Genomic DNA, 17,830 nt, shown 5'->3' on the forward strand with positions numbered 1-17,830 from the left:
GGACACTGACAGAACATATTACAGTGCAGAAGGTATTATAGAACAGGACATATTACAGGGCACAAGGTATTACAGGACACTGAGAACATATTACAGTGCAGAAGGTATTACAGGACAGGACACAGAACATATTACAGGGCACAAGGTATTATAGGACAGGACACTGACAGTATGTATTACAGGGCACAAGGTATTATAGGACAGGACACAGAACATATTACAGGGCACAAGGTATTATAGGACAGGACACTGACAGTATGTATTACAGGGCACAAGGTATTATAGGACAGGACACTGACAGTATGTATTACAGGGCACAAGGTATTACAGGAGAGGTCACTGAGACACAGAAAGCATTACAAGACAAGGGACAGAGACAGACAGTGTACTACAGGACCAGGTACTGAGACACAGAAGGTCTTACAAGACAGGGCAACAGGACAGGGTACTGAGACCGACATATTACGGACAGGGCATTGACTAGCAGAAGGTAGTGCAGGGCACAGGGTAACACAGGGACAGGGTGAAACAAAGGACTGCAGATGCTGGAATCTAGAGGAAAAACACGATGATGCTGGAGGAACTCAGCAGGCCAGGCAGCATCTGTGGAGAAAACCAGGCAGTCAACATTTTGCGTCCGAACCCTTCTTCAGGACTGAACATTGAATTCTCCCACTTTAAGTAATCCCCCCCCCCCACCCCCACGCTTCTTCTCTTCTTCCCTTTCGCAGCCTCTCTCTCTTTCATCTTCCTCTTTTCCCTCTCTCTCCTTACCTTTGACCCATCCCCCAGTGGATCTGCTCTCCCCTCCTCCCCCGCACCTGCCCGTCACCATCTCTTACCTGCATCTACCTATCACCACCCTGTGCCCACCCCGCCTCCCCTCTTTTGTCCACCTATCACTGCTCTGCTTTTCCCTCCAATACCTGACAGATTCCCAAAAGAAAATGATACTCCCTGAGACCAATCCCAAGTTGCTTTAGCATGTTGTTACTTACAGACAGTTCCCGGTTCCGTTACTATAGGACTTGCAGCTCCCACCATTAAGACAGGAATCCAGAGAGTTTAGACAGTTAAATCCTAGAGATCAGGAAATCAGAAATAGGTTAGTGTCACACTACAGATGTCCACATGAAAAGTGAATCAAGTCACCAACAGAACTCTCTCCACGGAACAAAGCAAAGGAGCAGGCTGCATGAAACTGAATGAAATGCTCTGTCCACTGACTGAAACACACTGTCAACTGAATGAAACGCTCCGTCCACTGACTGAAACGCTCCATCAAAAAACGAAACTGTACATCCATTACATGAAAGAGCCGGTCCACTGAATAAAACACTCCTTCCACCAACTGAAACACACTGTCAACTGAATGAAATGCTCCGTCTGCTGCGTGAAACAATGTGCCAATTGAATGAATCAGTCCATCCAGTCACGGAGAGTATACATCCATTGAATGCAGCAAAACTTTGATGTTATAAAACATTATGTCTACCGAAATAAACGTCCAGTCCGCTGAATGAAAGGCAAAATCAGCCACATTTAATTATACAGCACAGAAAGAGGCCCTTCAGCCCAACTCATCCACACTGACCAAGTTGTCCACCTGAGGTGGTCTCATTGCCCGTATCCCTCTCAACCTTTCCTATCCACGTACATGTCCAAATATCTTTCAGATGTTGTAACTGTTCCCGCCTCTACCGCTTCCTCTGGCAGCTCGTTCCACACACCCACCACCCTCTGTGTGAAAGACTTGCACCTTTAAATCTTTCCCCTCTCACCTTAAACCCATGTCCTCTAGTTTTAGACTCCCCTACCCTGGGGAAAAACTCTGACCATTCACCTTACTCATGCTGCTCATGATTTTATAAACCTCCACAAGGTCACCCGTCAGCCTCCTACGCTCTAAGGAAAAAAGTCCCAGCCGATCCAATCTCTCCTTGTAACTTGAACCCTCCAGTTCTGGTAACGTTCATGTGAATCTTTTCTGCATCCTTTCCAGCTTAATGAAATCTTTCTGAAACCCAGAACTCCAAGTGCAATCTCACCCAATGTCTTGTACAGCTGTAACATGACGTCCTAGCTCCTGTACTCAAAGCCCTGACCAATGAAGGCAAACTTTTTCACCACCCTGTCAACCTGTGCCTCCACTTTCAGGAAACTCTGTACCTGTACCCCTGGGTCCCTCTGTTCTACAACACTTTCCAGCACCCCACTGGTTACTGTGAATGTCCTGCCCTGGTTCAACTTACCAAAGTGCAACTACAAGCACTTTTGAGTTAAATTCCATTCTCTGGCCCACTTCCCAAGCTGGTTTAGATCCCATTGTAACGTTCGATAACTCTCTTCACTGTCCACCACACCACCGATCTTAGTGCCGTTCACAAACTTACTAACCATGTTAAGCACTTTGTCGTCCAAATCGTTCCTACAGATGACAAAACCAGTGGATCCAGCACCGATCCCTGTGGCACACCACTGGTCACAGGCTTCCAGTCGGAGAAACCACCCTCCCCTCGAATCCTCTGCCTCGTTCCACCAAGGTAATATTGTATCTAACACTACACTCCATGTGATCTAACCTTCCAGACGAGCCTACCAAGTGACACCATGTCAAGAGCCTTGCTAAAGTCCACGGAGACCACATTCACCGCTGTTCACTGATCCAAAGGTTCCGGCTACTCATCAAAATCAATCGAATGAAAAAGTGAAATATTCAATCCATTGAATGTATCACCCTGGGCAATCAGTGATTGAAACGGTCTGTCCACTGAATAAAACATTCCATCCACCCAATGAAACACTCTGTCCAAAAATGAAACACACTATCCACAAGATGAAAGTGAATGACACACAAGACGCACCAAATACCCCTTCCACTAATTAAAGCACTCTGTCCATCAAATCAAACACAACTCACTGCAATACATGATCAAAAATATTGCACTTTGAATGAAATATTCATTGCTTTGAATTTACTACAGTGGGCACAATGAACGAAACACTCCTTCCACTGAATGAAACTTTACATCCACTGAACGCAACAAAATGTCAACAGGATAAAACACAGCCATCACCTGAATGAAAGACAAAACAGATTACATCAGTCCATCCACACCAGTACTAATTGAGGGGTCAGCGGTGGAAAGGGTGAGCAGCTTCAAACTCCTGGGCGTCAACATCTCAGAGGATCTATCCTGGGCCCAACACATTGATGCAATCACAAAGAAGGCACGTCAGTGGCTCTACTTCATTAGGAGTTTGAGGAGATTTGGTACATCACCAAAGACTCTTGCAAATTTCTACAGATGTACAGTGGAGAGCATCCTGACTGGTTGTATCACTGCCTGGTATGGAGGCTCCAATGTGCAGGATCAAAAGAGGCTGCAGAGGGTGGTAGACTCAGCCAGCTCCATCACGGGCACAACCCTCCCCACCATTGAGGACATCTTCAGGAGGCGGTGCCTCAAGAAGACGGCATCCATCATTAAGGACCCTCACCACACGGGACATGCCCTCTTCACATTACTACCATCGGGAAGGAGGTACAGGGGCCTGAAGACCCACACTCAGTGATTCAGGAACAGCTTCTTCCCCTCCACCATCAGATTTCTGAACGGTCCATGAAATCATGAACACTAGCTCATTATTTCTTTTTTGCACTATTTATTTATTTTTGTAAATTATAGTAATTTCATGTCTTGCATTGTACTGCTGCCACAAAACAACAAATTTTGCGACATATGTCAGTGATAATTAACCTGATTCTGATTCCATTGAATGAAAAATTCCATCCACTGAATGAATCGCTTTCTGTGAATGAAATGCACCGTCCACTGAATGAAATGCTCCGTCTGTTGAATTCCCAGATTAAATCTACACCCATTGGGTTAAATAATCAAGTGCCAGATAATGCACACACCCATTCATTTAAACGCACACCCATTCATTTAAACGCATGCCTACTGCATTAAACACACAGCCACTGGACTAAAGAAACATGTATTACAATAGTCGTACACCTAATAGTTTAAACACACACACACCGGGTTAAGCACCATTAGATCTGACAAGTGTCTTTGACCTGAGAAAATATCTCTATTCCTTCTCCACAGCTGCTGACAAACCTGCTGAGTGTTTCTAACATTTTATTTCTATTTCAGATTGCAGATTCGGTGACATCCTATCCAGATGCATCACAGCCGGGTACAGCAACTGCTCCACCCATGACTGCTAGAAACAGCAGAGAGTTGAGGACACAGCTCAGCACATCACAGGATACAGCCTCCCCTCCATGGAGTCTACACTTCTCGCTGCCTCAGTAAAGCAGCCAACATAATCAGAGACCCCTCCCACCCCAGACATTCTCCTCCCCTCTCCCATCGGGCAGAAGGTACAAAAGCCTGAAATCATGTACCACCAGGCTCAAGGACGGCTTCTAACCCACTGTTATAAGTATTGAATGGTTCCCTAGTACAATAAGGTGGACTCTTGACCTTACAATCTACCTCGTCGTGACCCTTGCACCTCATTGTCTGCCTGCACTGCACTTTCTCTGTAACTGTGACACTTTATTCTGCATTCTGCTATTGTTTTCACTTGTACAACCTCAATGTGTTGTTGTAATGAAATAATCTGTCTGGATGGCATGCAAAACACTGGCACCCAACACACACACACCCTGGCACCCTACAGACACACACCTGGCACCCAATACACACCATAGCACCCTACAGACACACACTCTGGCACCCAACACGCACACCCTGGCACCAAATGCACAGGCCCTGCCACCCAACACACACAAACCCTGGAACTTAACACACAGATTTGACAAGAGAAAGCAGGCGTGTGCTGTGGCTGTTGTGGGAGCACACTGTCTCATCTGGCATTGAGAGGGGATCAATAAGGTGCAGTGATGGGCCCTCACCAGGACTTGGTTGTAGAATCCTGTGTTCCCTCAGTGGGGTGGGGGCAGGGAGGGCTGGGATTTGAGGGATCCGCAATCCCGAAACACCAATGCCAGTAAGCTTCAGCTTGTGAAATGGAGAGTGGTGGGGACGGAGAGTCCAATTCACCACCACACAGTTGGCAGGTTACTCCCCCTGTCGATCGAAATTAACTGTGTGATCGACTCCAGTTTGGTCCAAATACACAGCACAGTTCCATGTGGAATTGGCTGTGTGTTTAAAGTCCACAAGCACTCCTAATCCAAGCGAGCTTGTTGGATCAAACCCACACATTACACAGCCGCGTCTCAAGAGCTCAGCCCCAACACCAAGCAAAGCAACAACACTTGGTGTTTCCATCATCTGGGCACCCACTCATTGGGCAGATCCCATTCAGCAGCCTGTTAACCATGATGGGGATACCTTTAAGAAGAGATTCCCAGCCAGGGCCAATAAAGAGAGTTTCATGTCAGAGAGAACATTTGTGACCTGACTCAGGACCCACTTACTGTGATTGATTTCTTTGGAGAACTTGCGTTGTGCTGCAATTGGCTATGTTCAAGATCGAGATTGATAAAGTTTTTAGCCATCTGGTAGTGAGGGACATTCGGGCCAGTAAGTTCCACTTGTGTCTTCTTATTGCTTGAAAGACCGGGTGCAAGCAGTCATATAGCACGTGGGATTCCCTTATTGAAAGAGGAAATCTCCACCCCCCCCCCAACTCCCCTCTCTCCCCCCCCCCCCCCCCCCCCCCCCCCCCCCCCCGTGGGATCATGTTCAATGAGAGAATCCCATCAGAATCCTAATAAAAAGAGAATCTCCCCATCAAGATTTAATTTTAGGAGGAATTCTGCCATTTGGGATCCTACATAGAAAGGATCTCTCCACCAGAATTCTACTTAAGAAGACAATCTCCCCATCAAGATCCTGTTCGAAGACAGAATAACTTCTTTGAGATCTATCCAAGTTCGGAATCTCCCCTTCAGAAACCTGGTTAAAGAGAGAAGCTCCACATCAGGAACCTGCTTCAAGGCTGCAATTTCCCATTGGGATTCTCCTCAAAGAGATGTCCTCAGGGTGAAAATGTTTAAATAGTAAAACTCCCCATCAGGATCCTATCTAAAGAGGAAGTCACACCATTGAGATCACATTTAAAGAGAGAATCGAAATAAAAGGTTTGCCCAATACATGTGGAGATCAGGAGGAACTTGGAAAGCGTCAATTCTTCGGCATTCTCTGCTCCAGGAACAAGGAGGAATTTTTCTTCTTCTGTGCCTGGGGATCGAAGATGACTCAAATTTTTGTAGGTTCCAAGGTGGCTGATGAATGTGCAGACCCCAGCCTCTTCTACTGCTGGGAGCAGCTGACGGGGTGGGCAGCTGGGTAGGTCGTGAGGTGGCCATCTCCTTCCGCTGCATGCACGGGTCTCCGCGTCTCCCAGTGCTTGGGCCTCAATATTCTCCACACCATTCCAAACGCTGCTCCTCCACTTGGGGAGGTCATGGGCCAGAGCTTCCCAGGGCTCAGTGGGGAAGCTGCACTTCTTCAAGGAGACCTCGAGCTGTGGAGGCTGAAACACTGAATATATTCAAGGAGGAGAGAAGGAGGCAGGAAGGTGGAGCCGAGGGCAAGGTCAGATAGCCCATGTGTTTGTTGAATGGTGCAGCACTCTCCAGGGCCTCTGTGACTGAACACTGGCCCTATTTCTCTTGTCCTTATGGCGGACTGTGCAAGACATCCTGTCTCACCACCGATTCCTGTGATCCATTAAGTGCACGTATATGTAATCGCACTCATTATCTTTTCCCAAATGGCTTCATGACAACAATGTTGCAGGCAACTTCAAAGGAGATCATCAGCAGTCTGGTCAGAGCTTCCAGTGTGTATAACGGCCTTGGGTGGATGGGGCCCCTCTCAGCTTCCAGCTGCCTCACACCCTTCCTCACCCTGCTTCCCACCGAACACAACCAAGCCAGAGAATTAACTGTAAGGGAGCTGGCAAATTCACCCCCCCCCCCACTACTCCAATCACTCCACCCCTCCCAACTCTCTGGGAGCCTGCTCGTCTCTCAGGCAGGAGGACGGGTGCCCACGCTCCCACTCCCCATGGGATCGAAGGTGACTGCTTCCACTCTGGTTGTGTGGGTTGTGAGTTGGCTGAAGGGATCCACAAACGGCACTGGTGGGGCCGTTGGTGAGGCCGCACTTGGAGCACCGTGTTCAGTTTTGGTCACGCTGCTGTACGAAAGACGTCGCCAAGCTGCAGAGATTGCAGAAGAGATTTACGGGGCTGCTGCCTGGACTTTATAGGGAGAGGTTGGCCACGCTGGATCTCTATTCCTTGGAGCGTAGGAGAATGAGGGGTGACCTCATGGAAGTTTATAAAACCATGAGGGGTATAGATCAGGTGGACGGTCATAGTCTTTTCCCCAGGGTTGGGTCCACAACTAGAGGGCATGGATACAAGATAAGAGGGATGAGATTTAAGAGAGCTGAGAGGTAACTGCTTTACACAGAGGGTGGTGAGTACCTGGAATGAGCTGCTGGAGGGAGTGGTCTAGGTGGGAACAATTGCAACACTTAAGAGGCATTTGGATAGGTACGTGGAGGGGAGGGGCTTGGAGGGTTATGGGCCGAATGTGGGCAACTGGGACGAGCAGGGAGGATGCCGTGGCTGGCATGGACCAGTTGGGCCGAAGGCCCTCTTTCCGTGCTGTATTACTCTATGACTCTATGGGGTAGGAGGTGACTGATGGGTTTGTGATGTGGTGCGCACCTTCCGCTGCTTAAGCAGGGCCTCTTGTGAGCTCCCGATATGCAGGCCTCGACATCCTCAGTGCTCTCCTGAATGCCCCTTCACCACCTTGAGCAGCCATGGGCCAGAGGTTCAAGGAGGCAGTGTGGATGTCGATATCCACAAGCACATCCTTGAATCTTTCCCTTGGTCCATCCGGTGACCTCTTCCCGTAAGAGAGCTTGGAATGGAGAGCCTACTGTGGGAATCGGGTTCCAGACTTGCCAACACAGGACCCCCAGTGAAGGGTGGGAGTGGCTGCCTCTGTGACAGTACACCGAGGCCCCACCTGTTCTCAGCCAGGCAAGAGATGACTCCCAAGCCAAAAACCTAACTGCTGGAGGAACTCAGCGGGTCGAGCAGCGTCCGTGGAGGCAGAGGGACGGTTAACGTCTCGGGTGGCAGCCCTGCAGCAGGAGAAGATTCCCTGTACGGATTGAAGAAAGATGTGCAACCTATCAACTTCGGTTGATTGGATTTTTAGACATTCAAGGAATCCAGGGGCATTGGCTGAGAGTGCAGGAAGGTGGTACTGAGGTTAAAGACCAGCCGTGATCTCACTGAATGGCAGAGAAGTCACGAGGGGCAGAATGGCCTGCTGTTCCTTATCTTGTAACTTCACTAAGTATTGGTATTGGTAGGGCAGGCACGGTAGTGTAGTGGCCAGTGTAATGCTTTACAGCGCCAGCGACCCGGGTTCAATTCCAGCCGCTGTCTGTAAGGAGTTTGTACGTTATCCCCATGTCTGCGTGGGTTTCCTCCAGGTGCTCTGGTTTCCTCCCACATTCCAAAGACGTACAGGTTAGGAAGTTGTGGGCATGCTATGTTGGCGCCGGAAGCGTGGCGACACTTGCAGGCTGCCCGCAAAATGCTCTACACAAAAAAATGCATTTCACTGTGTGTTTCGATGTACCTGTGACTAATAAAGATATCTTATCTCTTATCCACAACCACATGCCGTTATCTATGTATTGTTACCTATTCATCTGTATGTCTGTTGATAATTCTAAATATTTATTTACTTGTTTGTTAATTTTTTTTTGCAAACTTTTGCACTTGTGTATTACAACAAAAACTCTTTGGAGCCTTCAACACAGGAAAAGATTGCAAGCATTTAGACAATAGCGCAGGTCACCGGCTATTAGTTGGGAGTCTGGATCAATCAAAGGGGCAAGTTTTAAGGAGGGGGATTAAGGAAGGAGGGTTCAGGGAGGGGGCTCCTGAGGGTGGGACCAGGAGACTGAGGGTGCAGTCTCACAGGGTGTGGCACAGGGAGTGGCTGGAGGGTTCCTTATTGTTTTAACCTCTGCCAATAGGTGTCAAACTCCCAGTGCACGCAACCAGCTCTCAGGCGTCCCTCAGGCCTTTGTTTTCATCTACTCTTTTTCAAAGTTCTGCCACCGTCGTGGCCGTCAAACGTCATTTGTAAGAATCCCCGTGTCCCAGGCCCACAGAAAAGAATGCTCCATTAATCGAAACACTTCCTGATTAGATTTCCAGAATAAACACTCCCCTGGCTGTTTTTTTGTTCCAGGATCAGCGTTGCTAGAGGATGTGTGACTAAATTTGCCGAGCAAAATAAGAACAAGGGGAGGAAGTGAGTAAAAACACAGCCCATCCTGCAAGCCTTATCCCAGACAAACATTCGTAGATTGCGAGAGAATGGCCCATTATGTAGTGGCAGCTGCTGTGATCTCAACCTGTCAGTGAATAGTAAATACCAGGAGTTTTAACTCTCTTAGAACACAGACATTCCTCGCTTTGGGGGAAGGCTTGGGCAAAAAAACAACATAATTAGAAGCAGGAGGCCATTTGGCCCCTCGAGCCTGCCCTATGCTTTGTTATGGCCGATTCCTCTGGGTGCTCCAGTTTCCTCCCACCTTTCAAAGACGTAAACCCAATCCATCATCATGAAGTGCTTTGAGAGGTTGGTCATGGCACGCATCAGCTCCAGCCTACCAGACAACCTGGACCCATTGCAAATTGCCTATCGCCGAAACAGGTCTACAGCAGATGCCATCTCCTTGGCCCTACACTCAGCTCTGGAGCATCTGGACAGTAAAGGCACTTACGTTAGACTATTGTTTATTGACTACAGCTCTGCCTTCAATACAATAATCCCAAGCAAGCTTGTCACCAAACTCCGAGACCTAGGACTCAACACCTCCCTCTGTAACTGGATCCTTGACTTTCTAACAAACAGACCGCAATCAGTGAGGATAGGCAGCAATTCCTCCAGCACAATTATTCTCAACACTGGTGCCCCACAAGGCTGCGTCCTCAGCCCTCTACTCTACTCCCTATACACTCATGACCGTGTGGCCAGGTTCTGCTCTAACTCCATCTACAAGTTTGCAGATGATATCACCGTTGTAGGCCGTATCTCAAACAGCGATGAATCGGAGTACAGGAAGGAGATAGAGAGCTTCGTGGAATGGTGTCATGACAACAATCTTTCCCTCAATGTCAACAAAACTAAAGAGCTCGTCATTGACTTCAGGAAAGGGGGCGGTGTACATGCACCTGTCTACATCAATGGTGCTGAGGTCGAGGGGGTTGACAGCTTCAAGTTCCTGGGAGTGAACATCACCAACAGCCTGTCCTGGACAAACCACATGGATGCCATGGCCAAGAAAACCCACCAGCACCTCTACTTCCTCAGGAGGCTAAAGAAATTTGGTTTGTCCCCTTTGACCCTCACCAACTTTTACCGATGCACCATGGAAAGCATCCTATCTGGATGTAACACGGCTTGGTATGCAACTGCTCTGCCCAAGACCGCAAGAAACTGCAGAGAGTTGTGGACACAGCCCAGCGCATTAACGACACCAGTCTCCCCTCCTTGGACTCTGTCTTTACCTCTCGTTGTCTTGGTGTAGCAGCCAGTATAATCAAAGACCCTACCCACCCAGGACATTCTCTCTTCTCTCCTCTTCCATCAGGTAAAAGATACAGGAGCCTGAGGGCACGTACCACCAGACAAGGACAGCTTCTACCCCACAGTGATAAGACTATTGAAAGTTCCCTTATACAATGAGATGGACTATGACCTATGACCTCATGATCTACCTTGTTGTGACCTTGCACCTTATTGCACTGCACTTTCTCTGTAGCTGTGACACTTTACTCTGTACTGTTATTTTTTTACCTGCACTACATCAATGCACTCTCTACTAACTTGATGTAACTGCACTATGTAATGAATTGACCTGTAAGATCCATTTGTAAGACAAGTTTTTCACTGTACCTTGGTACAAGTGACAATAATAAACCAATACCAATGACCAAGAGCTTCAACAGCACCCACCATAAGGCACTTGAATAACACCCCATCTGCCCAGCATGGACCCTCTGCAAAATCCATGCAATTTTTCTCGACTGGTGTCTGCAGGCTTGTGTGTACTTCCTACCACGCGTCAGTCAGGCGTTTGGAGTCCTACACCTCTCCCCTGCTCCTCATCTCCCTCTGTTCCCATTCCTGATAATCATCATATCCATGTTCAAAATCCTCCAGACCCCCATTCCTCTGTGAACAACGGTGGGCCACTGGGCCCCTCTAGTCTGTGCTGGTCTGTGCTCCGTTACGCACCACTCCACCTTGCCCCCGATCCAATGAAAGGCTACAGACCCCAGTCTCTGAAGCCGCAGTCACTTCTCAGCATCAACAGCTCCCTGGGGAGAGGGAGTACAGCCACCATCGGTGCTTGCTGTGTTCCTTCCTCAGAGACCTGCCTTCCTCTAACCAAAGACATATCTTCTCTTAACCTTTCCATCGATTCAATAACATAAATTACCATCTCTCAATCTGTACAGGGAACACAAATCAGAACTGACTGTCTGATCTTCCCATGTTTTACCTTTAAAACCAGACAGCATCAAGAGGCAGTGTCTCAAGAAGGTGGCATCTCTCATTAAGGACCCTCACCACCCCGGACACGCCCTCTTCACGTTACTACCATCAGGGAGTAGGTACAGGAGCCTGAAGACCCACACTCAGCGATTCAGAAACAGCTTCTTCCCCTCCACCATCAGATTTCTGAACGGTCCATGAACCCATGAACATTACCTCGTTATTCTTTTTTTTGCACTATTTATTTATTTTTGTAATTTATGGAAATTTTATGTCTTTGCACTGTACTGCTGCCACAGAACAACACATTTCATGTCACATAAGCCAGTAATACAAACCTGATTCTGATTTTTACTCAAATAGAACTCTCTGGCCTCTGAGCTGAAAGGCTGGGGGGTGGGGGGGGGGGGGGGGCGGGGAGGTGAGGGAGTCAAATCTGTTCCAGAAATGCAAGGACCAAAGTCTTGGCTGAGGCTCCCATGCAGTACCGGGGAGGCTGAGGTTCAGAGCTGAGGGGTAATGTTCAAAACCAAACTAACTGCAGATACGTAGGAGGGATAACCTGGTTGCTCGCTGAGGGGGGGGGGCAAACATGCGTTGTGGAGGTATTGCCCCACCCATTGTTCACCCCCAGTCAACATCACCAACAACTCCCCACCTCACATCCACATTACTTCTGGTGGAATCTTGCTGTGTATTGGTATTGGTTTGTTATTGTCACTTGTACCGAGGTACAGTGAAAAACTTGTCTTGCAGACCGATCGTACAGGTCAATTCATTACACAGTGCAGTTACATTGAGTTAGTACAGAGTGCATTGATGTAGTACAGGTAAAAACAATAACAGTACAGAGTAAAGTGTCACAGCTACAGAGAAAGTGCAGTGCAATAAAATGAGAGGTCACAACAAGGTAAATGGTGAGGTCAGTGTCCATCTTATCGTATAAGGGAACCATTCAATAGTCTTATCACAGTGGGGTAGAAGCTGTCCACAGTGGTGGTACGTGCCCTCAGGCTCCTGTATCTACCTGATGGGAGAGGAGAGAAGAGAGAATGACCAGGGTTGGTGGGGTCTTTGATTATGCCGGCTGCTTCGCCAAGACAGCGAGAGGTAAAGACAGAGTCCAAGGAGGTGAGGCTGGTTTCCGTGATGCGCTGGGCTGTGTCCACAACTCTCTGCAGTTTCTTGCGGTCCTGGGCAGAGCAGTGGCCATACCAAGCCTAGCTGCCACAGTTGCTGCCTAACAACACTGAAATAGCAATGCCATTTTTGTTTATTCCCTTACAAGGTATGGACAGCGCTGACAAGGTCAGCATTTATCGCCACCACTAATGGGCACAGATTTCCTGTTCCAGTGGCCCATTAACAAGAGACTGTTAGGAGGGGGAAGAAAAGCTGCCGAAGGAACTCTGTGGGTCAGACAGCATCTGTCAAGGCAAAGGAAAGTCGGCACCTGTTTATACTGGAACCCCTCAGTCCTGGGGCAGAAAATTGACTCTGTCTTCGCCTCCAGAGATGCTGCCAGATCGTACCTCTTTATACCGGCCATCTCTTCCTTACGCTCTCAGTCCTGATGCAGGCTCTTGTCCCAGAACAGTCAGGGGTAGGTTTTTTTTTCGCAGAGAGTGCTGGATGTGTGGAACGCACTGCCGGCAGAGGTTGTGGGGGCAGATACATTAGGGACATTTAAGAAACTCTTAGACACATGAATGATAGAAAAATAGGGGGCTATGTGGGAGGGAAGGGTTAGATAGATCTTAGAGCAGGATAAAATGTCGGCACAACATTGTGGGCCGAAGGGCCTGTACTGTGCTGTAATGTTCTATATTCTAAAACATTGACTATTATCCTGTTGACTATCCTGACTGGTTGCATCATGGTCTGGGACGGCAATTCAAAGGTGCAGGAACATAAGAAGCTGCAGGGTGTAGTGGACTCAGCCCAATACAACATGGGCACATCCCTCCCCACCACCAGAAGTATCTACAGGAGGTGCTGCCTCAAGAAGGCAACATCCATCATCAAAGATCCCCACCATCAGGGCCAGGGCCAGCTACCAGCGGGCAGGAGGTACAAGACCCTGAAGTCCCACCCCACCAGGTTCAGGAACAGCTACTTCCTTTCAACCATTCAGTTCTTGAACCAACCTGCACAACCCTAATCACTACCTCAGTACAGGAACACTGCGACCACTTGGCATTGCAACAGACATTTTTTTTGTTCTTGTTGTGTTCTTTCTTGTAAAAACTGTGTGTAATTTTTGCTAAATTTATGTTTTTCTTGTGAATGTTGTGTATCTGATGCTCTGTGCCTGTGATGCTGCTGCAAGTAAGTTTTTCATTGCACCTGCGCACACATGGACTTCTGCAGATGACAATAAACTCGACTTTGACTTTGACTTTGCCTCCACAGATGCTGCCTGACCCGTTGAGTTCCTCCAGCAGTTTGATTTCTTACGCTCGGGATCCCAGCATCTGCAGTCTCCTGTGTCTCCATTGCACTGTTCAGGTGAGTCTGGAGTTACATTGGGGTCAGACCGGGGAAGGCCGCAGATCCGCTCCCCTGTAATACATTGGTGAACTAGACGGTCTCCAGTACCAATCCGGTATTCTGATGTTAAATGGAGACAAGAGATTCTGCACATGCTGGAAATCCGGAGCAACACACGCACAACGCTGGAGCAACTCAGCAGGTCGGGCAGCATCTGTGGAGGGGAATAAACAGTCGACGTTTCGGGTGAGACCCGTCTTCGGGACCCTGCGTCAGTCGGGATGAAGTGTCTCGGTCCCGAACACCGACTGTTTAATTTCCCTCCATAGATGCTGTCCGACCCGCTGAGTTCCTCCAGCGCCTTGTGTGTTGATTCTGATGTTAAAAGTTTTGTCCCAAGTTATACGATGACTTAAGTTTTAATTTACCTCCCGATATTGACCTCCCGATCAATATTTTGCCCAGAAACTCGGCTGGCCTGCCGCTTTACCCGTGGGTGCTGGGCTGTCCCGCGGGACAGCGAGAGGGTTCACGCGATCCGCCCTGATGCCCGGAGCAGGGACCCGGCTGCGAGCCGTCCCCGGCAGAGGGGGAGTTGGACGCACCTCCCCGGGAGCCCCTCCGCCCACCTCTCTATGCGAAGCCCGGTGCCGTTTGCGGGACACGTTAGGGCCGCCCGCAGCTAAACTCAGATACTCAAATCCTAATCCGGCACGGATCCGACCTAACTTCTGAGTCCCCCATTCGGGAGCTGGCAGGGGGATGGGGCCGGCCACTGAAGCCCGCATACCCGCACTGCCGCTGAGAAACGGAACGGAATTAAGCTCACTTCAAGCATGGGCTGGAGGAACCGATTCTCACCGCTTTCAAACCCACAAATCAATCTGCAGAGGCAGCTTCAGGCAGACGAGAGGCCAGCAAGCTTCACAGCAATCAAAACAAATATATAGACGCTGGAAATCTGAACTCAAACCAGAAACTGCTGGAAACACTCAGCAGGTCAGGCAGTTTCTGGGGACAGAGAAACGTGGTTAACGTTTCAGGTCGAAGACCTTCAGAACAAGGTAAAGTGGGGAAACAGATTGGTTACAAGTTGCAGAGGGTAGGGGACCGCTCTGAATTATTCAACCCTTCATCTTTGCAATTTAAAAAATGAAGATTTTCGCAATTTTCCAGTCCCGAGGAGCGTTCTTCGACCGGAAACTTTGACTCTGTTCCCACCTCCACGGATGCTGCCCGACCCGCTGAGTGTTTCCAACACAGTCTGGTTTTACTAAAGCTCCCCCCCACCACCCACCCACCCCACATCCCCAACCACACCCCCAACACCTCCTACCCTAATCCCCCACATATCCCAACCCCCCACACGCCCCCACACCCCTACCCCAACCCCTCACGCACCCCCACACCCCTCCCCAACCTCTTCTCCTCTCGTTCCCTGGCGTTAATCATTTCGGTAGCGCCAGGTCATCCTTGCGCCGTAAACGCGGGCGCGCTCCCCTCGCCCAGCCCGTCTCTCATCCCCGCGCACTGACTGCCGCTTCTCGCCCTTCGCGTCGCGGAGCCCAACCACTTCACCCGCCACTCGTGTTGCTCGGTCGGTGACCGGGACAGACCTGACGCCGACCCCGGCCGCCGGCGAACCGTCAGCCCGACCCTGTTGTGAAGCGAGCAGGGTGGCGCCGCGGAAGTTTCCGAGGGGTTCTGGTGTGCGCGTTAGCCTGTTTCTTCTTGTCTTTATCTATCTGTGTGTTTGTCCGTTATGTGTGTGTGTGTGGGGGGGGGGCTGCATGTGTGGGGGGGGGGGGCTGCATGTGTGGGGGCTGTGTGTGTGGGGGGGGGGGCTGTGTGTGTGTGGGGGGGCTGTGTGTGTGGGGGGGGCTGTGTGTGTGTGTGTTTGTGTGCGGGGAGGGCTGCATGTGTGTGTGCGGCTGTGTGTGTGGGGGGCTGCGTGTGTGTGGAGGGGGGCTGTGTGTGTGTATGGGTGTGTGTGTCTGTGTGTGTCTGTGTGTGCGCGCGGGTGTGTGTGTGTGGGTGGGTGCGTGTATGGGGGGGTGGGTGTGTGTGTGTGGGGGGGGGCTGTGTGGGTGGGTGGGTGTGTGTATGGGGGGTGGGTGTGTGTGTGGGTGTGTGTGTGTGTGTGTGTGGGTGTGTGTGTGTGGGTGGGTGTGTGTATGGGGGGTGGGTGGGTGTGTGTGTGTGGGGCTGTGTGTGTGGGTGTGTGTATGGGTGTGTGTGTGTGTGTGTGTGTGTGTGTGTGGGTGGGTGGGTGTGTGTATGGGGGGGTGGGTGTGTGTGTGTGGGGGGGGTGGGGGGCTGCGTGTGTGAGTGAGCACCGGTGTGCGTGTCCCGTCCGCCTGTGTCCCCGTTTAACTGTGACGGTCCACGTCTACCTTTGCGCGTCTTTTCCCCACCTTCAGAACTTGGGAGAATCATCAGGAAGATTCCCAGCAGGTGCACCATCCCTCTCCCTCAGACCGTCAGCTGGTCGGAAACGTCCGCACGGGGAAACCAAGAAAAAATAAATAAATCCCAGCGAACAAATGCGAAGCGAAGCTCCGGGGAGTAGCGGTGGCTGGCTCCCAGATCACAGAGCGGTTGGCTGGGCTCGCCCCGGGCTTGTCCCGGGCGCCGTGCGTCTGACGGCCACTGAAAGGCGCGGAGGAAACGACCCCCACATCAGCTCTCGGGAAGCCTGCCAAAGGCAGGGCAACTGGAGGGCGTGTGTGTTCCGTGTTTGGGAGCTCTCTCTCCCAGCCGCGCCGTTCATCATCCGCAAGGGCGCTGCTGCTTCCCAGTGGCGGAGGGAAATGAGGTCAAAATCCGGGAGAAGTGTCAGGTGCCGGGGATCTCCAACCGCCGGGGCCGGTGGTCCGGAGCTTCCCGCTGCGTTAGCACGTCGAAGACCGCTTGCCTGGTCGCTGATCCGTGGGGCCGGGCTGCCAGCGATTTGACCAGCCATATGCTGAGAGTATTTGTCTCAATGGAAGGGCTTTCTTTGTGTAAAGTGTTGTTCATAACCTGCGAGTTTAGGTGCTTTATTTAAAAAAAAAATCAGTTTAGAAATTTGGAATATTGCTTTCATTTCTGGTTAAAGGGGACAAGAATTAAGATGAGGACAAATCTTCCTAATACAGCTCCTGACTGGAATCTACAATGCAAATACGGTGGGGGTGGGTCCATTGGAAAATTGGATAAATCAATGGAGAGAAACTTCCAAAGCTAGAGAGAATTGGCTTGGGGAGAGGTGAAGGGGAACTAGTGAGAGAGAGAGAGCCAGCACAGACAGGATGGTCCAAATGGCCCCAACTACATAAGGTGGCAAAAATGCAGAATTCATCTTAACGTGTGCCCTATTATTGTGACATGTTCTTTACAACATTTATCTATGGATTAGACTAGATAGAGCCATGGATGAAACGTGCTTTGTTCAGATGTCATCATTCTTGGTGCAAGCCACATGGTTCTACTTACATCCACAATGACAGGCAGGCTCCTCAAGGAGTGTCTGAAGATGTCTGTTAGCAGTGCCTTCCTTAAGTGGCATTCAGAATATTGTCAGGAATTCTGGGCCCCAGATCAAAGGAAGGATGTGCCGGCCCTGGAGAGGATCCAGAGGAGGTCCACGAGAATGATCCCTGGGTTAATGTATGAGGAGCGTTTGATGTCTCTGGGCCTGTACTTGATGGATAGGATAAGATATCTTTATTAGTCACATGTACATCAGAACACACAGTGAAATGCATC

General features: G+C 49.8%; 1 protein-coding gene across 1 annotated transcript in view; it reads right to left on the reverse strand.

The window, feature by feature from the left end:
• LOC127585840 (neurogenic locus notch homolog protein 1-like) overlaps nucleotides 1-16,865 on the reverse strand; it is an 86,386-nt gene extending 69,521 nt beyond the window's left edge. The window contains 2 exon segments of the mRNA XM_052043540.1: nucleotides 999-1,080; nucleotides 16,477-16,865. Coding sequence (XP_051899500.1) covers nucleotides 999-1,080; nucleotides 16,477-16,546 — 152 coding nt within the window. The 5' untranslated portion in view covers nucleotides 16,547-16,865.
• Between the last annotated feature and the right edge of the window lie 965 nt (nucleotides 16,866-17,830).

Source organism: Pristis pectinata, chromosome 34, assembly GCF_009764475.1.
Source record: "Pristis pectinata isolate sPriPec2 chromosome 34, sPriPec2.1.pri, whole genome shotgun sequence".
NCBI lineage: Eukaryota > Metazoa > Chordata > Chondrichthyes > Rhinopristiformes > Pristidae > Pristis > Pristis pectinata.